A 22,364-nucleotide genomic window follows, 5' to 3' on the forward strand; every position below is an offset into this window, starting at 1 on the left:
CTAATTTCAATAGTTCTTTTATATAAAATGAAATTAGAAAAAAAAAGATGCAAGAGAAAAAAACAAAAAAAATATTTTCTTCTACTAAGAACAAAAAGCAAGAGTAAGATAGACAAACACTTTATTGCCAAGGGTGTGAAACTTGTTTCCCTCTGATGACCTGTGTCACCACCATCTCCACCCCTTCCCCCCTGGCTTTTTAAAGGTCTCACTAATTGTGCTTCTTTTATAATTTTTGATCCACAAGATCACCATTGAAACCAGCGAGCAGATGTCTAAAAAGCCAGTACGTAGTCATAGGAAGTTGGGGTGCACAAAGCTACAGCTCCATAAGATGACCGAGGGCCATGAATTCTAGGTACAGAAACCACCACTGACTCAAAGGACAACCAGGTGCACCCTAATTTGGTTTTACTGTTCAATGAGGAAGACTTTCCAGTTTCCTTATTTTGCTTCTGGGACTGCCTTACCAATACAGACAGCACTGGCCATGTTTAAGAATCCAGATGAATCTTTTTTTAAGTAAGTGATATCTTGGATTCTAAAACTGGATACATTTTCTGGGGGGGAAAGTGGACTGAGTTATGAGTTATCAGGGTCCTCTAAATGAATCATCTTACCTAAAGCAGGGTCTATTTGGTTCATACTACTAATTCATGGACAATAATCCTACTTTCTTATGAACTATTACAACCCAATACTCAACCTATTGCTAATTATTTCGACAGCTGATAAGGCAGTATAAACTTCTGTAGGTTTTGCCTACACTTTATTCAAATTCCAAAGTTAAAATAAAGTCATGTAGGCGGTCAGTATGCTTCTATCCCTCTGGAGTGGGTCTCAGGAGATGGGGGGAAAGGCCATCACCTTATATGCCCAGAACTTTTCTCATTTGGTGTCAGAGCACTACTGTTAATCTGACACCACTTTCATATTAGGCTTTCTGGGTTTCATGGGGTTCCCCAATCTTGGAGTTCACAGACTGGCATCCTCTGGCATTGGTGATACTCACTGCCAGTAATCCCTTCGTCTTTGACTTCTGAGAAAGCTCAACCTTTCTCTGCTGAGAATGTCAGTGGGCAGAAAGCCTTCTTGTGTGGGGTCCATAAAATAGCTTTTGATCTTGCTCCAATATTGTTTGCCCTGAGGCTGAAGAGTATAAATCACTTATGACTGAGTTTGAACGTAAGATATTTTTTTTGACCCATACCTCTTAGATCCAGGGATATAAAATTCTACCAGTCTCTTGCAAAAACCTCCCTTTTTACAGATTCTCCCCTGGGTTAATTACCAAAAGCCAGAATCTGACCAAGATATGTACAAACTACATGAGCTGACACTCCCCAGTCCCTTTTACCCTCAGGCTCTACAAAGTCTGTCAAAGTTTTGTCATCCTTATTTCAAAATGAATCCTTCAACGTTATGACTGTTTTGTGATATTTTTATGTGACATCTTAAGATTACTCATTAGTGTTTAATCATATAATTTTTAACAATTCTGCATTAGAATTTTTCCATTTCTTAATAATAATGGGTTTTTACTTGTGTTTATAGTGCTTTTATATTCCTCCTCATTTCCAATTGTTCTAAGAACATATTTGGTTTTAAATTTTTAAATTCTATTATCTTTTAAATCTAACTTGTACAGATTTAGATATCTATTATCTGACTATAACTAGTTCAGAGGAAAAAGAAAACAAAGAACTCCTTTAACCAATCATTCTCTGGCTCTTACCAACTTAAAATGGATAGACATTTTAGATTCAACAGACCTCCCCCAAAAGCCAAAGAAGATACTATACTAGTATCTTATAGATCCAAAGATTTCGATAGAGAAACTCTAAATCAGAGCCTGTGGAATAAAGCCTTAGCATGTTCAACCTCTGAATGCCTTCAGGACAGATCTCTGAAGCATCCTATTTGTGAGATACAATATTCTCAGAGGCTATGCTTTTTTTTTTTTTTTTAATGGGCAGCAGCCCCTCTCCACTTGGGCCTAAGCCACCCACTAGCTTGACTCCATCTCTGAGGCTGAGGCTACACTCAATAATGAAAATGAACCTGGAATTTGAAGGAGGTTTCAGCAAAACAGTTTTAGACAGATTTATAAATGACCTAAGCAGTTAAATATACTTATAAGTTGAGAGAAAGAGAAAGAGAGAGCATGATGTTTTCTTCTAACTCATACCATTACTAAAGATGATCTTGTTGGAGAGAGGATGACTCATTTTAAACAAGGCACCAATAACCTGCAGATCAAATGAGTTTTCCCCTGGATAAATGTGATATTTGCCTCTCTGCCTAGTGTGTTTCTTTGCAAATCTCTACCTGTGAAGAACTGGAGGGGAAAAAAAAGGGGGGGGGGGCAAGATAAAAATATGATGGTAAGCAAAGAATGAGACACAGTCAGGACAACATTCCACCGGACTGTGCCAACACAGTTATACAACCTGGGTCCTCAGTGTTTCCTACTGTGTGAAGAGAACAGGTCTGACTGAGAGACCTCTAGGGTGCTATGACATCTCCATTATCAGAGTAAAAATGATTCCTTTTATCCATTTTCTAATAATGCTTTTTCAAAGCCTTTCCATTAATAGAAATTTCTCACATATTTGAAAGAACACCTCAGATACAATGCTTGGGTCTAAAGTTTTCCTAAGTGAAAGGAGAACTTCCAGTTTTTCCAACCACCTCAATCATGACTGGAGGTTGGCAAGGTTTCTTAGGTAGAGGCTGGAGGGGGATCTATTTCGGGATATCAGCAGTCTATTTTGTTACAAATTCATTTCCTGGCCAAGATACAAACTGCACCAGATAATCCCAAAAGTCCAGTCTGGCTCTCAGACTGCATCTGCCACAGACATCAGGCTGCTAAGTTTTTATCTAAAATGTCTCACACCTTCCAGACACTTTGTAGAATTAGAAACCAATTGCATTTGCCAGGCCAAACAGACAGGTTGTAGTTTTCCAATTGCAGATTTGTAGGCAGCCCTGATGATTTGTTGTTCCCTCTAAATTTCAGATGAGATACATAGAGAACACACACTGCCTATTTTTCTCCTGCCCCATCGACTCTCTGTTAAGACATTCTCATTTTCCCAGGTCACCAAGATGCAGAGCCCCAACCAACATCTCTACCACTCAAGTCTCCTTTCTCTGGTTTACCAAGATTCTTGGCCAAGAGAGGAGAAATCCCTCTTGGGGTGGCATCCCTTCCAAATTGTGAAACTCTGCTTCCTGAGATTTCTGGGTCACAGCATATGAGATTTTTTCAAGGCAAGTGCCTGGTTAGCACCTTGTCTCTCTTCTGAAGATCTTAAAGCTCCCCCAATAAAAGTGCAGAGTAAATCCTCTTCAAAAGTAGCCTAAGAAACTGGGCTCTGTTAGCATTTCCTTACTCTTAGTAGGAAATCTTTATTCAGCTATTTATTTCAGGATTAAAAAATTTCTATTTATTTCGGGATAAGCTGCTGTTTCTCGTGTTCTGATCCCAGAGCTCCCCCTTGTGCCCTAATGGGAAACTGATTCAAGAAAGAACTAAAAGTTAACACACTTAGGTTGTGGGGTTCAAGCAGTTTCCTGGAGCAGTGGTCCTCAAACCTCAATGTGCATGATAATTATATCAAGTTTTATCAGATATGGGTGAAGGATTACCCTTTATAGTAATATATTTTAAATGAGCTTTTTCGAAAACTAAAACGCAGAAAAAAGTTTGAGAATTTGTCTCAGTGTGTTAAGATTAGTAATTCCTAAATTTTAATATGCTTAGGAATTGTCTTGCAGATTTTCTTTTAGGATTTTGTTTTTAAGTAATCTCTACACCCAATGTGGGGCTCAAACCCCAAACCCCAAGATCAAGAGTTGCATGCTCCTCTGACTGAGCCAGTCAGGCACTCCTAAACTATCCTGTGTTTAAAAAATATATATTTCTATGCTCAATACTCAAGAGATTCTTTGTTTTTGGAAAGATCCAGAAATTGATTTTTAAAAGAGACCCCGAGGTAATCTGCCACAAGTGATCTTGAGAAACCCTGGCAAAGACAATTATGTTCCTGATGTAGAATAAACTACTACAGGTCAAAGGAAAAACTTATTTTTCTTCTCCTCACAAGGGAAAAAATCAGTTTCTAAATGCCATCATTTACCATCAGGAAACTATTTTTTTTTATTACCTTTAAACATCAGAACCCACCTAGGGAGAGTTAGAGTGATATATTTTCTCAAGGACAGATCCAATCTTTGGTAATATTATCTGCTTGGGGAGACGCCTAGATGCGGCTTTAGAAGCCATCCAGGTAGACTCTGAGAGGCTAGACTCTGAGAGGTTCGTTGATAACTCCACGAAAGGACATTATAAGTGCTACCATAAAGAGAACAAGCATCTGAACTCAAAGCTCTATGGTGAGGTATCAGGCAATAATTAAAGAAACTCTAAACACACCTCATCAACAAAGGGTGGTGTGCTGCCTGGACTCTAGCTTGGATGCAGGCATAGGGATCCTCTGCCAAATGATGCCCTTGAGCATCAGGCTCCCTCTGTCTCTTTCACTGATGTCTAGTAATTTTCATTATGTTCTCCTCTCATCATATACCTCTCTCACCTTTTAAAGGTGAAAAGAAAAATTAATTCCTAGATCTATGAAACACAGAGAAACACAGGTAATAAGACATGAATACTAGTGTACCTTTAAGCCCCAGAGTAAACCCACAATATTGTTACCAACATAAATACTTTTAAGATGCCCAAGTAGTTGAAGCAATGCTTAGACCACTGATTTCCGATACTGATGTACTGATATGCATAAGCACAATAGCTTAAAATCTCTCAATGGTTACTGTGAACCTATCAAAATCAAAACTGAATCATTTTCTTTTAGATAAAATTTAATATATATTAAATATAGCTTGAGAAATACCTGCTAGTCAAACTGTCATCCAAAGGTACCTTAATCCAAGAAAGATTATAAATAAATAATCTACATACAGAACAATTAATAACTATAAAAAACCAAAATCAGCAGAATTTAAGTCACTCATACCATGAAAGCAGTATTTAAGTTAACAGTTCTGAGTCCATGAAATTGCTCATTTTCTCCTAGTGTTTCCACCCAATATAGACTGTATTAGTCAGATCTAGACTGTGGAGAGCTGTTGCCTCAATGCCAGCAAGTCAAATGAATTGTACTATGTGTTCTATAGATCAGATTCTACCTTGGTGATTCTGCCGCCATTAATCAGAAAACAGAGGAGTTGGAAATGGATCATACAAATTATCTACTCTGGCCCCTATTCTCTCACAGAGAATGAAACCATGACTCAAGAGATTTGATTACTTCAATCTGGATCACCCAGATGGTTCATGTTGATGAAGAACTATAAGCCAGGTTATATATAATCCAGCTCTTAAGGAAATTGAAACTAAACACTAGGATTCCATACAAGGGTAAAAATAATGTAATTATATGTTGAAATAATATTCAAGACAATTAGACACAACAGGATGCGAAAATGACTTTGAGGAGATTGGGATGTACTGACATTTGTGAGGAACTATTTCTCTCTTTTTTGTAAAATTTTCTTTTTTTTTTTTTAATGTTTTATTTTTGAGAGAGATAGAGACAGCATGAGCAGGGGAGGGTCAGAGAGAGAGGGAGATACAGAATCTGAAGCAGGCTCCAGGCTCTGAGCTAGCTGTCAGCACAAAGCCCAATGCGGGGCTCGAACCCACAAACCGTGAAATCATGACCTGAGGCGAAGTTGGACGCTTTAACCTACTAAGCCACCCAGGTGCCCTTGGAACTATTCCTCTTAAGAGACACATAGCATATCCCTATAATAAAGATCTGCATATTCTTCTCTTTCTGCTTTGCATTCAGAGAGACTATATTTTAAAATAGTAAGATTCTGGAGAGTTTTGCTTCCTCACAATAAATACAAATGTGAAATAATCACATAGAAATAAGAATACCTGGGGACTGAAATCACTCCTGCTCCTGGTTTAGTAGGACTGCACCTCATTTTCACAGCAGTTGATCGGCCATTAACACAAGACGTTGTAGTTGTAGAAGACCTATTGCAGGGCAAATGTCATTTTACAGAACAGACAGGACATACATCACAAAAACATAAGTATCCTGTGTATAACTCCCCCTATACTCTATGAAAGAATGAAAAAGAAAAATGTGTCCAAGTTCATAAATTAAGAATTTTAATACAAACTGAGGCTCATTTACTTTCAATGCCTATGAAAAGTTGATGATTTTCTCAGGTAAAGTAATAAGCTATCATCAAGGTGGTTAGCAAATTTACTATGATTATAATCAAAGATATAATCAAAAAAACTTTTTAAGGGAAGCGAGGTGATATCTACTTTTGTTGATGTTGAGGTGTGTGAATTACAAATACTGTCTAGACAATGAAGTAGACATTTTATTGCCTGATTTAAAAGAATATATACATAGATAGAAGATAGACAGATAGATTGACAGATAGATGATAGATAGATATCAGAGCTTATATAACACTTGCAAAATATTTCATGTTTCCTACTTTATACTCAGTCTTTCATTTGCAAACTAATCATTGATTATCTGTTAACTATAAGCTACTATGCAAGGCATCCTGAAGGGACATTCCTTTGATTAAACCTGTCAAGCGAAGCAGCATCTTCACTTACTTATAAAAGAAATGCACATCTGGCATTTGGCTAGGTGAAACTGGGAACATATCTTCTTTTATATTAATATTTTGCAATGTGGTTTCAACTGTCACTCCTAGATAACAATAAAAAAAGAAGCTATTAAGCAATATAGGAAACTTAGGTTTATTTAGTTTCTGTGTATCTGAATAGAAAACAGCTTTACTTTAACACTATCATTTTATCAGAAATACTGTATTAAATTAATACATTGATGGTAAGACTAAGCTCTTTCTAAGCTCTGCAGAATAAAAAACAATGTACTCTCTTGCTATTATTTTGTTTAAGTCACTTCACTTACTTGGGTCTTATGTCCTAATTTGTAAAATGCATGAAATAATTGAGATGATCTCTAAAACCCCTTCCAGCTCTAACATTTCAATAACCTACCAATATTAATATTCTCAGCTTCTGCTGGGTTTTGTAGAACAAGCTGGGCTATTTTGCTAATATAGCTTTTCACTCAATATAGACATATTGGAGAAAACAAAAATATTTGTGTCCTAAAATAACTCCAAAACTTGTTTAATCTAAAAGTCAGGCATTTTTCCCATTCCTTACAGGCAAAATGGGCGAGCGCCAAAATGCAAGCAAGAACAGCAGACATGGACTTCTGATGCTGAGCACAAGCTTGGTAACTGACCTTGGTGCTGAAAATTAAAGCTAAATTCCTCTGGAGTCTATAGCAATGGTCATGTCTGCTATACATTAGAATCATCTAAGAAGCTTGTGAGATTGTTATGTTGTTAAAGGTTTTATCACCATACCAGAGATTCTAATGAACTTGATCCCTAAAACTCACTGAGAGGTCATTCTTCAAACTTTCCTATACCTTCCAGTCCACAAAAACAGAAAGGGAAGGTAGAGAATAAAACTCAGCACATTCACTGATGCTAAGTGTCACCAGCTTACTTTAGGACAAGAAATGATTATGAAAACTGGTGGTAAATATTATGATTTATATTTACACTTTTTTGTTTACTATTCTTTTGCTTATAGTTTTGGTTTCCAAACTTATTTTGCTTCTTAAATTCCCAGAGAATTTGATGAAAGGCACAGACTTTCAAAAAACACCTTATCACATATGAGTTAATACGTAAATTCAGAAGATACTTGTACTCTCTTAGATTGATCAACAGATCTCAATTGCAGGAACTTTTTAACCATGTTACAAAGTGATGATTTAAAATTACTTTTGCCCTTCATCATCTATGGCAAATACCAACACAGTGACAAGTTATCAGTATCGTAATTTTACAATAACTGCATGCATGCATATAGGAACCAGATGAAGCTTACCTAAAAACGTATCTGCCAGAATGATGGACTGTGATGATAAGGCTGCTCGAAAACCCTTACTCTCAGAAGGAATAATAGTTGACTGGCATACATATGCTCCTACCAAATTCGTGTAATCATCTGACCCTGCCACCATTTCCTTGACTGTAAAGTCTGTTATATTGTTGGTACAAAGAGCCATCTTCTTCCCCTAGGAAAACAAAGTCATTTGTTTTACTGAAGAGGTTTTACTGAAGAGTCATTCTCTAAAGTGGATCTCAGAGAGCTAAGGACTCTAGTAGAGCAGTGGCTCTCTCCTCACTGCAGAGGTTCTGCTTTCAGTGGTACAGTGTGGGGCCCAGGCACCAGCATTTTTTTTAAAAAAGCTCTTGAGGAATTCCAATGTTTAACCAGGGTTGAGAGTCTTTTAAGTTATAATGAATAGACATTCAAGACTACACTGCTTATCCAACTACAAGAATCGTTTACACTGATGAAAGCCAACTAATTTAAAGAACTAAAACTCATCTATGATACCTTTGATTCATCAAATAAGAATGCATTCAAAGAAATCAGATAACTTTGAGTGAAGGTTTTAATGCCAAAGAAGAAGTCTTGCTCTTCCTTCTCCTTTACTGGCCTATTGTGATAGAAAGGTAACGTGAAGGCTGAAGGAGAAAGCATAAAAGCCATATTGCAGCAAAATCCTAGGACACCACCTAAGTTCTTAATAGTTGATCACTACCAGTGTCTTTGTTCAATGATGTGTAACTACTCAACTACACGATAAGTTGAAGACAACATATGGGTTTACTTTTTTAATCATTTAACAGTTGAAATATATAATTTATAAAGTTATAAGGCTATTTAAATATACTATAGTCCCACTGCAAATGACTATAGCTTTCTCTAAAATTTCTATGAAGAACATACAGAAGGAAAAAGGAACATGATTTTATTGATCTTGGATATAGAGTAAGCACACATGGGCATAAAGAAAAGAATACATACTTATCTTTCTTAATGCAGCTAGCAATCCAAATTTACAAATTTTCTCCCTTCACCAAGCTTTCTCACAATACCGGTACAATATATTTTTACTAAGCTTAAATTAAATGGTTGAAGCCAAGAAGAGGAAAACTATGGAAAAGATCAGAGAGAAATTACTGAGGAAAGAAAGGAAAACAACAATGAAAGGACTGAGGACCAAAGGGAAAGAAAGAGAAAGAGGACAGAGAAGAAGAAGGAAAAGATGGAAGGCAAGAGAGTGGTAACACAGGCATGAGAACAAAAAGGGTAATACACAATGTACCTAATCTCATTCACTGCTCCAGTCACTATTTAACATAACAGGTATTATTTATTTGTTGAATGAACTGAGTAACTGAACAATCAAGTGTATTTAATCACTTCCTGTAAAATCAGGACAGGACAAACAACATACCACGTAACATTTACAGATCTTTTTGTCTGAAAACATCTGTGGTCATCAGATCTCTTTTTATTTCCTTTACACAAAGTTTGGCACAGCATCTCATAATGAAGACCACTGGAGATACCAAAGTGAGTATGGAAAGAAACATGGAGGAAATGCCTTATTATAATTTCACCTTTGCTAAAGATGTATACATATAAATATTTTCCCACCACAACCTCACAGATCTATAAAAATACTGGGCATATAGTCCTGCAACTTTTCCATCACCAGCATTAATTGAGGTTCTTCTTCTTCCCACAGGAAAGTAAGATCCCATTATTTATGAGCAGACACTACCTGATCAAGTGTCATTTGCCCCTGCTTACCTTTTTTTTTTATTGTTGAATAAACTTCCTCTTGGAAGTCTTTTTCTTTTTAAAATGGACAATATAAAAAAACCATAAAATTTTCTAGAACCAAAACTGCCTGACTAAAAAATAGGTGGGATTGACAAGTCTGACCCATTTCTACAAACCTGAAAGATCCTTAAAGTACCTACACCATAACTCCAAGCTTTGGGGTTCAGTTGGCTAGATAAGTGTTTTGATGGATGGAGAACCACACAAGGTTGGCCCTGCTGGAGAAAGCTGCCAGCCTAGTAGGAGGCAACACAGGATTTAAGCAATCACAACTTAGTTACTGACATCTGACTGTTAGTTTCCATAGAGATTTTATTGGGCCATAAACATAGAAAATATCAATCCAGTCAAAGCTGAAATATAGCCCCATCTTACTTTGACAGCCAGAACTCACCTCATGCCCACACAAACTAATATTGAAGAAATGGAAGTATTTTGTTCCTTTGGAGGTAAAGCTGGGTCCATTCATTAACGAGCCCACGCTGCTGAGGTTGCTGAAGTCATAGTGCAAACTCTGATTTTCTTTCTCATGGTGGAAAAAGCAGTCACTATAGCAAACTGAGTGGTCCTTTGATTAAAGATTAAAGAAATTAAAAAATGTATAGCAGAAAAGAAAATATTAGCTGCTATGAAAGACGTGTTTCAAAAAAATCCTAAGTTTGAGAACTCTTTCAGCAATTTTGTCTTAGTTATATTTTATCATATGAATATAGAGAATTTCCAAGCACTAATTAGATTTTCCTAGGCAGAGTTCAGGAAAAGTCAGCATTTTTTAAAGGTGAGAATAAAGTTATTCTCTAACTAGTTTCTTGTAGAAAGGCATTTTAATAAATAGCCACAAGTCCCTGGAACACCAGTGTCAGCATACAGTAAAACTACTTTCTCTTTCACCCAAAAATGGCATCAACCTTAGCCCTTAAAATGCTCTAAGATATACTTGCTCTTCTCCATCCACTTCTATGTCCAGCCTACAGAGGTAGTTTACTTGCTCCACCTTTACAGAAGACTCAAAATATCAATTTTAATGTTTTTGGAAGACCTTCTTATTTGGGTGCTTCCCTTAGTATTTTATGCCCCTAGGAACTAGGAGTCTCACGGCACATGTTAAGTGCTTAGTACACGTAAGAGCAGAAAAAAACACAAAAAAGAATGAAAAAGCCATTTCTACATCGCAACTGTGTAGTTCCTGGAGAAATATTCAAGGAAATCTCTGAGTTTCTTTATGAAGGTGTCTTTCCTGGGAAACTAAATTACATGCTCACTCACCTGAGTGCTTCTACTCCCAGGCCCACATGGAATACAAGCCTCCTTGCCATAGACCTGATGTATGGACAGGTAGGTGTCAGGTGGACACTCCTTGCACTGGTTGGTTTCTTTCTCAATGTAGTGGCCTGGGGGGCAGGGGACACACGATGAGCCCGACTGTTCAGAACCGAGGGCACAGGCACGGCATGAGGACGCCACCCCATCAACTGCATTAGTGGCAGTGATAGAATAAATCTTCACCATGTCATTGATGAACCGTCTATTCTAAAAAGAGAGCAGAAAGTAATGACTTCTGCCTTGGGGCTTAGTGGTAAAACCAGATTGCTTTGTGTTGATATCTCTAAAACAACTAAGCAAGGGGTCCCAGGTGAACAGTTTCTAAGTGACAAGGGGTTAATATTATTTCTTCTCAGTTCTATTTTAAAAAACAATCTTAGGTCTTAACACTAGAAGCTAAATTCCACAGTAATGGAGTTCCAAGAGTTTAGCCACAATGGCTGTAAGATCTGTCATAATTGTACAAACTCAGGCATCTTTACAGGCTTTACATCTGGATGAACTGGTATGGTTTAACTTAGGAACAACTCTATCTCCCATCATTGTTTATTCAGATATCAGCCCAAGTGTAATGATAGAATAGGATGTTTGGAATGTGGCAGGTGGAAAAGCTTTAGACAAGGGAATAGTCTTGGAAGACGAGGACTCTGGTCCTCACCCGAACACTAACTGTGTAATACTGATGCCATCACACCACCCTTGAGGACTTTGTTTCTCTCTCTAATCCTTTCCCTAACCTACGACTGATTTCCACCAAAAGGGTGCATTGTAGAGAGCAAAACTTGGGCCTAACTATACTTTTCCTTCTTCTGATACTGCATCAATGAAGATCTAGTTCTCATTAGGTAATGGGCACCACTTTATCAGTAGACAGCAATGCTACCCGAGGCAACTTAATGCTTTTTGTCTGGGGTAAAGAAAAAAAGTTGAGGAAGCATTCTATAGCACATTCATGCCTCGCTATGGTCATCTAAACACTTGTCAAGAACAATTAGAGTCAGGTAACATCTGGGAATAAGTTCCCCTTTGAAAGCCTGAAGAGAAAAGAGAGAATGTTCGGCATTTGCTACCCCAACTTTCAGTGGTTTACCTGGTTTTCACCTTGGATAGGTCACATGTATGGAGATTCACTAAAATAACAGTCCTGCTACTATTGAAACATACAATGGCATTTACGTAGGGGAGAAATAAGGACTACGCTAGCAAGAAAAGTAAAAGAGAATAAATAATTCTGTGTGTTAACTCACTCATGTGTACATACGCACTCTCCAGGCTGTGAAAGGAGACATAACTACAATGAAATAATAAACTAACACCAGGTGTGGCTCCTGGAAATATGTCCGATCACTCAGACAAAAAGGAAGATAGTCGCCTGCCTTCTCAAAGTCTCAGAAAGCTTTAACAGTATGTTTTTAAATAAGTACAAATTTAGATTTTCTTTCTCTTAAGCTTTTAACAAGCTCAGTGGAGAACAATCCAAAGATATATTGTGTTATTCAACTGCATACATTCTTGCTCTCAATATATGTATATACCATGTTTATACAAATCAACTCCATAACCAAATGACTGATTCCACATCAATAAAAAACTAAGTATTTTCCTCTAGGAGATTTGAATGATCATTTTGTATGAATTTCCATTGGGAGCATCATCTTTTTGTTGAAAAAAAATGCTTTGGAACTTACATCTTGGCCCTGATTAGTTCTCTGGAATGCCCATGTAAATGTGAATGTTGCATTCTTGAAGATGATGTGGGTATAAGCTTGTTTTTCTTTGGTTCCACCCCATGATTCCACCACATTGGTACTTTTTCTATTAATATCCTAAAATATGGTACAAAAACATAAGCAAAAAAGGCATAAACTCAATGTGGATATACATCTGTATACATAACAAATATGTGTTTGTATTTATAGTAATCCCTGTAGAGCTAATGAATATTTATCTGGAGGGCACGTAACACCAGAACTCCCAAAACCACGCTTCAAGTCTACACAAGCACTTACTAACTTATTAATTACAATTTTTCAACCACATAATCAATATAACCTAAAAGAGGTCTCAAATTGTAGTATATTTAAGAGACAGAGAGAGAGAGAGAGAGAGTGTGTGTGTGTGTGTGTGTGTGTGTGTGTGTATGTGCGCGCGCGCGCATGCACGCGCCTATGATGCATGTGACTCTAGCTTAGGAAATACACTTAGAAGGAAAAATGTGGGGCACCTGGGTGGCTCAGTCAGTTAAGCATCCAACTTCGACCCACATCATGATCTCATGGTTCATGGGTTTGAGCCCTGCATCAGGCTCTGTGCTGACAGCTAGCTAAGAGCCTGCAGCCTGTTTCGGATTCTGTGTCTCCCTCTCTCTCTGACCCTCCCCTGCTCAGGCTCTCTCTCTCTCTCTCTCTCTCTCTCTCTCTCTCTCAGAAATAAAACATTTAAGAAAAAAAAGAAGGGAAAACGTAATTCCTCAAACTTCTCACAGTAAACTTCTAGGTCTCTGATAGAACAGCAAGGTTTTCCATGTTTATCTTTTTCTTTGAGAGATTCTGCCAGGCAGCTCTTGCACAGAAATTATAAGTTTCCCCTGGACTATACTTCCAGGGTTCCCCCAAGTACAGACTAACCAGAACATTATTTTATGTTCATGAAACCTCCTCCTGCTTAAACTTGAATTCTAAAGGATAATTTTGTATATTTCATTTCTGATTTCCTTAGCTAATTTCAATATTTAGAGTATTATACAAATATGTGACATTTCAACAAATATGCTGTCATTAACGTGGTTAGAAAACAAATATAGTAAGTCAACCAATGTAACATGCACCTAATTAATTTGAAGTGAATTAACCCTGAATTTTCTAATTAGTGTTCACTGCAGAAACTCTAACAGAGGGCTTAGAAATTTGGAGGCACTTCTGTAATTTGCAATGTGACAATACAGTGGCATGAGCTTAAACTATGTCTTTTTCTTTCTATGACATAAACATAGGAGTGAAACATAAAGTAATCAAATATGGTACAAAGAGATATGTCTTGAGGTCACGCCCCAGAGAGGAATAACAGAATGTGCTTGTCATACATACATTGCAGAGTTCCCCAGCTTACTAAACAACCACACCAGCATACGTACCCTTCCTAAAAGGAGTCTGTGCTTTGTTAAACATTATCTTTCTAGATGCTTAACTTACTGCATTATTCCAAATAATACCATCTTACCTTTGTCAAAACACTACATGATTCTGACAGCATTTCTCTATGCTATTTAATTGGTATCACAAAAAATCCTGTGAGAAAACCAAATCTAACAGAGAGGAAAAAAACGAACAGATTCTGCTATGAGCTAAAAACTCAAAGGTTGACTTACGAAAATAAATACCTGTGATCCCTACCCTCAAGAGTGCTTGGCCAGGTGAGAGAGATAAAAACATCAATACAGTCATATAATTAAAAATAGAGTTTTCTTGAAGGGTTTTAGGAGCACAATGGAGAGAGTAGCTATTTTTACTTAAAGGATTAAGAGAAAGCTTCCCAGAAGAAGTGAAGTTTGAGCAAGCCTTGAATTATCAGTGAGAGTTCACCAGAAAAAAGAGGAAAAGGAAGAATGTCATTCTGGCTTACAGTGTCAAGGCATGACAAGTGAAGTACAGGGTGTTCCTCTAACAAATTCAGGGTGATTACAGAGGTGTGACTAGTAATAACAGTAGGCTTGGTAACAGAAGAAGGTGGTCAAAGAGTACAAAAAGCCTTACAGGTGCCATGCTAAGCAATTTTAAGTGAATTCAGAAGCGAGTAGTTCTTAAACCTTAGTTTACGTTAGGACCACTCTCACGGCTGGCTAAAATACAGATTTAGTCTCATTACAACTAGGAAGAGGCTCAGAAATCTACATTTCTAGCAAATTCTCAGGTGATGCTGGTCCAGGGACCATACTTTAATAATCATTGCCATAGGCAGTAAAAAATATTACCAAAGAAAAGTAGGTAGATTTGTTGTGGAGGCTTCTAGTAGTATTTGTATGTTTATAAAGATAATTTTGATAGCAGCATATATGAGAGAATTGGGGAAAAAAGAATAGAGACTGCTGTTGAGAAATAATGGGAGTTCGGATTTCAGCAATGGTATCAAGCATGAAGAGGAATTAAAGGGTTAAAGAAATCGGCAAAGCTGGGAATTGATTTATTGGTTATTTGTGGTGTAATAAATGGATCTTCTTTTACTATTACGAAGTCAGTTTTTCTTTTTTCAGAACAAAATAGTCTGCCTTCCTTTAAGCTGGTAGTAATCACAAACATTTAAGTCTTCATCTTGTATATATTGTAGGAAATTGTTAATAGACTGTTAACGAGCTGCTAAAAGACTACTGGGAAAAGAGCAAAAACAAATCATGTCTATGAAGTCACTACTTACAGTGCTAAAATCCTAGCCAACAACCTGCTAATAGCCACTTGAGGTCTTAATAAATTTTGTGTTGCTACTTTTCTCAACCTAAGACTTGAAATATATGGGCACCTAGAAAAAATAGGCAAAATTAGAACATGCACATAGTATAGTCCTTTATCTACATTTATCAAATTTAACAATGAAGAGTTTTCTTTCTTCCTGATGCCTTATGCTCTCATTATTTTCTACCTTCACTTTATTAATACAGGTTTTTCCCTCCTGATGGTTTGAAGTACTGAATGGTTATTAGAGGTGACTTTTTCATTGTGCTGGTGGCATATTTTTAGGAAGGAATTTTTACCAGATTAATATTTCCTGACTTTTGTCAATTGCCCAAGCCCCCTCAGTCTTTCCCATGTAGAACACAAGCTTTTTGTGGCCTACACTGCACATTCCTTAGTGACTTCTTTAAACATTTTTTTAAATGTTTATTATTTTTGAGAGAGACTGTGAGCAGGGGAGGGGCAGAGAGAGAGGGAGATACAGAATCCCAAGCAGGCTCCAGGGTCTGAGCTGTCAGCACAGAGCCCAATGTGGGGCTGGAATTCACGAACCTAGAGATCATGACCTGAGCTGAAGTCGGAAGTCAGAAGCTCAACCGACTGATCCACTCAGGTGTCCCCAGACATTTTTTAATTTTTTGGAAGGACCTAAGAATTGGAAGGAAAATGGAATTCTCATCCCAATTTGCATAAATGAATTGACTCTTGAAAGAAAACACTAAGCTTAGAAGCCACCTTTGAAAGCCCCTCTTTCACTTACCACCATGAAATACAGAACGCAGTCAGCCGAACAGAGAGTCTCAAAGACAAATGTTATTCTTCCGAGTTCAGAACCCATGGCTCCAGTCATAGATGTTGGTGGTCTATATGACAGATTAAAATCACAATATTTATAGTATTTTCTAAATACAGTATGGAACTAAACTAAGTCACTTTTTCTATTAAGCTGAAAGCATGCTCATCTCTTCTTTTAATCAATGGCTGCCCGCAGCCACAACTTCTTCCTCCCTCAATCTCTGCATGCCCACACCATTCCAGTAAGGGGTCTATACAACCATAGTAAATGGTTGAATCTCCTGGTATAAATACTAAGCTTCAACATGGGGAACTAAGCCAAATGGGATAAAACTGAGAGACAAATAAATATATAAACCAAAGGATACTCCCACAAACTACTTGTGGGTCTTAGACCTCTTCATGAAGAATCCAAGAATCATGGTCATTACAACATTTGGCTAGAAAAACTTTCAGCTTCATCTAAACAATATACAATAATTATACTTTTTCAATCACCAATTCCAAAGATATTCTTAAATGTAATACATTATCCTATAACAACCTATTTGCTAAGTCCATCACAATTTAAGTATATTTTATGAAGGCAGTCATACTTCATCTATTTTTATAGGGAAACAGGCATGAGGATTCATAAAGAAGGGAATCAGAATTGGTTTTCCTTACTTAAATCCTGGGATATGCAAGTTTAAGATCAGGTAATCATTATCTGAACCTCCAGCCCCACTCTGGATATGATCTCCAGCCACCTCCCATCCTAGAAATGAGATAAGGCATCTTTATCAGTAAAAATTCCATTAATGATTCCCAACAACCTTTTTAAATAAGGCTTTAAAAAAAGGACCACTGGTGTTTACGTTCCAAGTTAGAAATACTCTAAAAGAATTCCTTATTTTTACACTGCAGTTGTAAATTGCACGCAGAGGTAGACTCCTAAATACCAATAAAGACATTCCATATGATTCCCCAGGAAGAATCAAGTAATGCATATTTTTGTATAGAAGTTATTTAATGGGAAAAATAACAAGAGTTTTCTCAATTAGACTTTTTTTTTTTTTAACTAAAACAGATGGTCTTTATCCATTCTAATAAATTGAGATGGAAAATCTTAGTCTTCAGGTAACCAAGAGAAACTAAAAATGTCAAATTACTTAATGAAGATTTGGGGTCCGGAGTTCTTTCTTATAGTTTACTGTTATTATTGTTCCCTAATTTAAAACTCCTATTGTGCATTCATTCACTTATTTATTTACTCAAGCAGCATTCACCGATTGCCAGAACAATGCAGCTGGGGTAGAAAGACGAGACTGGTTCTACACTCACTGAGGAGTCAGGAGAATACAAGAGAGAAAGGCACATGCTAACAACTGTCAACAGTATAGTTGGAGCTGCACATAGAAGGTGATGGAAGGTCTGTCCTCTGCACAGAAACAATCAATATACCATAGGCTTAAAGGGGCCTATTAAATAAGAAAAGGAGAAGTATCCACACATACCATTATTTACTTGTTTTCAGAAATCCTATTTATATTTATTATAAAATTTTAAAAGCTACAGAAAAACTTAGAAATGAAAATTAAATGTACTTTCAATAAAATAAATAAAACCAGTGTTAACATTTTGAGGAGTTTCTTTTCATTACCTTTTGATGCACACATTTTTACATCACTGAGCTCTTACTGTTGATAACATTTTGTGCCATGGTTTTATATGCTAACATTATTGCATATGCATTTTTATCCATAAATACTTCACCAACATATTTATGACTGAATTAATGGTGTATCATGTAGACAGACATAATTAATATCCATAATTTACCAAACCATACTACTGGATTTATCTTTATTATTTTTTTTAAGTTTATTTATTTTGAGAGAGAGAGAAAAGGAGACAGAGAATCCCAGCAGGCTCTGCACTGACACTGCAGAGCCCAACATGGAGCTCAAACCCACCAACTGTGAGATCATGACCTGAGCCAAAGTCAAGAGTTGGGCATTTAAGCAACTGAGCCACTCAGGTGTCCCTGGACTTACCTCCTTTTGACCACACATTGACTTTAACCATTTTGGTTGTTTTTACCTTTTAACTAGTATAAATGATACTATAATAATAAACTTATTTTTGGTAAAGTTTTTCTGTATTTTTCTAGAAGAGAATCTCAGTAAAAGAATTACTAGGTTAAATAAATATATTTTTAAACCCATGTTTTGTGCTGTTACTGTGATTTGGAAAGCAATGCATGCCAAGGAGGTATGTTTATTAAATATGGTAAAACCCACAGGGCACTGGGGGCTCATCTGACTCTTGATTTCAGCTCAGGTCATGAACTCATGGTTTACAAGATTGAGCCCCGTGTCGGGCTCCATGCTGACAGCACTGAGCCTGCTTGGGATTCTCTCTCTCCTCTCTCTGCCTCCTGCCCTCACTCACATTTGCATGTTCTCTATCAAAATAAATAAACATTTTAAATAAATAAAGTAAACCTAAATGGAAAAAATGAAATAATTCATATTTCCTTGAAACTTCCCACTTCCAATTTATGGCTTCTTAACATTTCAGTGTCTTTCTTTTCAACCATTTTTCTAGTGCACATTTTTAACACACATTAGATTTTACTACTCTATTCTCTGACTTTGTAATTAGCACTGTCTTCTGATTTTTCTCATTACCATTATATTAAAAACATTTCTCCATCTAATTTTAATGATTCAACAATACGTTGTATGCTTAGAACATAATTTTATTTAACCATATCCCATTGTTGAAAATTTAGTTTGTTTTCTCCTAAGTAACACTAACGTTAACATATTTTCCCAAAATTTCTCTCTTTACATCTTCACAGTGTTTTGCTGGTATAAATTCCCAGAAAGAGAATGAATGGGTTGGAGAATAGGAACATTCAAAATTCTTGAAATACTATCAGATTGTATTCCATTTGACTGCCATTTTTAATGCTTGTATAACATTTCATCTGATTAGTGCAGCATAACTTTCATAAACATCCTCTATTGCCAGATATTTAAACTATTTCAAATTCTGTTATTACAGAAAATGCTCTATGATCACCTTCATGGATAAACAGCAACTTGTCTCCAACTAAGGGTAACACTTCGGCAAACTTCCAACACATGAAGATTGTTCTGCAACTGTGTAAAATTCAGACTGATAAGACATGAATCTCAAAGCACTCCAAGCCCTACAGTCAAGCTGCTCAAAGCACGTCTTTGTGAACCCCATGACTGGCTGACTACGTCATGAAACGCTCTTCTTGGCCTCTTGCTTAGGCCCCCATTCTTTTCAGTGCTACTCCTCTCAAAGCCGGATACCAAACTATCCAGGCACAAAAATATACATCACCTTTTTATCTTTATTTTTGTACTGCATTTTTCACATCACTACTTGCCATTCTAATATCACATACTAATACAGCAGAGATATCTATTTCTCAAATTAATAATGGCCTATATCTGAAAATTAGCAAAAATTTAAATTTTAGCCTCTAAGTAAAGGAGGGAATAGTGGCTACTGAGTCGTGTCAGGAGAGCTAGACTAAGTTCTCTAAAAGATCAAATAAAAGTTCCAGATAATCTTTACTAGTAAGGAAATAAATACACACACACACACACACACACACACACACACACACACACAAACACACACACACACACCACAACTATCTATGCTTTCATGAAATCATTCAATTATTTGGCCTTCCCATTTTATTTTTCCTTAGTAGGTCTTAACTTCCTCAACTTAGAAGTCACTCCTAGGATCAACATACACCCTCATGGTTGGGTAATAACTACTGCATTGTTTCTTCTTCTTAGGATAATTTCCTAGAAATAGGATTAGTAGTCAATAGAGTATTTCATAATGTTTAATATATATTGTCTTTCCTGTTCTCAATAATTTGTTTAACCATTATTCACAGATCTACTATTTTTCAATCTTTGTGTTCATGTGTTCACCTCACTTCCCACATCCCAAGTATATTTATTACAGATAGGCAGTGATTTAATACAGATGAAATTAAAAAGAACTTTTTTAATACAACAAAATATAATATGGAGAAAAAGTGAGATCATAAAAATTTCTAATGAGATGATAAAAGTAAAAGGATATATTTTGGTGTAAAACCCTATTATCTGTAACACCTACTCCAAGCACCAAGTTTAAAAATACACACGAGTGGGGCACATGGGTGGCTTAGTCAGTTGAGTGTCTGACTTTGGCTCAGGTCATGATCTCATGGTTTGTGAGTTCAAGCTCTGTATAGCGCTCAGTGCTGTCAGTGCAGAGCCCGCTTTGGAACTTCTGTCCCATTCTCATTCTCTCTCTCTCTCTCTCTCTCTCCCCCCTCTCCCCCACTTGCACTCTTTCAAAACTAAATAAACGTTAAACACACACACACAGACACACACACATACTGTTTGTCACTCATTCAACCAGCAAATATTGCAACAAATAGGTGGTAGCCTCTCTCAGGTCTTAAAATAGTAAAACAAATAATATTTAGCCATCATCTTGTGTAGTACTCTGTCACATTTTCAAATTTTCAGTAAATTGGTCTCATAACACTTTGTATACACAGTCACAGATTTCATAGGAAAGGGGAATTAGAGATGACTTCACCTCTCAACACGGCTCAGTGCTGAGCCAAGCTCAACCAATCCTGGCAGAAATGCTGTCATATTACTTCAAAATGGCAAATGACATAGGTTTTATTACATCCCTTGGTGATCTTATCTGGTATTTATAACCATAAATGATGATCATCAATATCTACTTCAAAGCTGACTCCAAAAAATGCATAATAGTTCATATTCTTACAGAAAAGTCAACTGACTATGACACCACATTTACTATTTTGATGTGAGGGCTGGAAGACACATAGCCAAGTGATAAGACTGACGTTCCTCATACCCATATTTAGCATGGTTTTTAGAGAGCTGAGTCCATGAGTCTCTATTAACTCAATATATTCACTAGGCAGATCGTGAACTCACCATTCATTCCGTCACACTTTGAATTCCCAACATTAAAGCAGGAAGTTTTCATGTTGCCAGGAAGGACATTCCACCATTTGTATTCAAACCCAAGTGCAGGTTCCATTCCCGCTGGACATGGCCTACATTCTACCAGAGATAACAGAAAAAAACAGTTACAATTAAACTGCATCTGGACATCTTCCTCTTCCTCTGTTCCAAGGCCTACTAAACTTTAATTACCACAAAGGCAAGTGGGAAGGAGAGATACTAGAGTGTCAATTCCCTTAAGATTTAATAATTTTCTCTAGGGATGCCTGGGTGGCTCATTTGGTTAAGTGTCCAACTTTGGCTCAGGTCATGATCTCCTGGTTCCTGAGTTTGAGCTCCGTGTCAGGCTCAGTGAGGTCAGCTCAGAGCCTAGAGCCTGCTTCAGATTCTGTATCTCCCTCTCTCTCTGACCCTCCCCTGCTCACGCTCTCGCTCTCTCTCCCTCTCTCTTGCTCTCTCTCAGGAAAAAAAAACAAAAAAACAAAAAAAAAACAAAAAAACCACAAGTCAATCAGACTCCTGAGTCCTTTTTTTTTTTAATTTTAAATGTTTTTTATTGATTTCTGAGAGAGACAGCATGAGCAGGGGAGGGTCAGAGAGAGAGGGAGGCACAGAATCTGAAACAGGCTCCAGGCTCTGAGGCTGTCAGCACAGAGCCTGTCGCCGGGCTCGAACCCATGAACCGCGAGATCTTGACCTGAGCCGAAGTTGGACACTTAACCGACTGAGCCACCCCGGCGCCCCTCCTGAGTCCTTCTTATGCTATCTATCGCAGACTCTAGAAAGTAAAATAGCACGGCTATATTCAAGTGAGATGACTACAACCGAAATGCACTGTAATTTTTGCCTATGAAAATTAAAAGAAACTGCACTACTTTCTCTATTATTTGACAAGCACTAAAACTTTCCCAACTGCACACTCTGAAACAATTTAGAGACAATTTTCACTGC

At 37.1% G+C, this 22,364-nt stretch overlaps 1 protein-coding gene across 2 annotated transcripts in view; it reads right to left on the reverse strand.

Moving 5' to 3' along the window:
* The window catches only part of ELAPOR2 (endosome-lysosome associated apoptosis and autophagy regulator family member 2), a 174,097-nt gene that overhangs the window by 23,592 nt on the left and 128,141 nt on the right, over positions 1-22,364 (reverse strand). For both annotated transcript variants that reach the window (XM_039219971.1, XM_039219969.1), the window contains 9 exons: positions 21,384-21,512; positions 17,041-17,131; positions 16,340-16,442; positions 12,823-12,960; positions 11,078-11,341; positions 10,206-10,379; positions 7,997-8,186; positions 6,677-6,773; positions 5,969-6,070 (listed from right to left, as the gene is read on the reverse strand). In XM_039219971.1, coding sequence (XP_039075902.1) covers positions 5,969-6,070; positions 6,677-6,773; positions 7,997-8,186; positions 10,206-10,379; positions 11,078-11,341; positions 12,823-12,960; positions 16,340-16,442; positions 17,041-17,131; positions 21,384-21,512 — 1,288 coding nt within the window. The remainder of the gene's footprint in view (positions 1-5,968; positions 6,071-6,676; positions 6,774-7,996; positions 8,187-10,205; positions 10,380-11,077; positions 11,342-12,822; positions 12,961-16,339; positions 16,443-17,040; positions 17,132-21,383; positions 21,513-22,364) is intronic.

This window comes from Hyaena hyaena, unplaced genomic scaffold, assembly GCF_003009895.1.
Source record: "Hyaena hyaena isolate Hyena2069 unplaced genomic scaffold, ASM300989v1 scaffold_858, whole genome shotgun sequence".
Taxonomy (NCBI): Eukaryota; Metazoa; Chordata; class Mammalia; order Carnivora; family Hyaenidae; genus Hyaena; species Hyaena hyaena.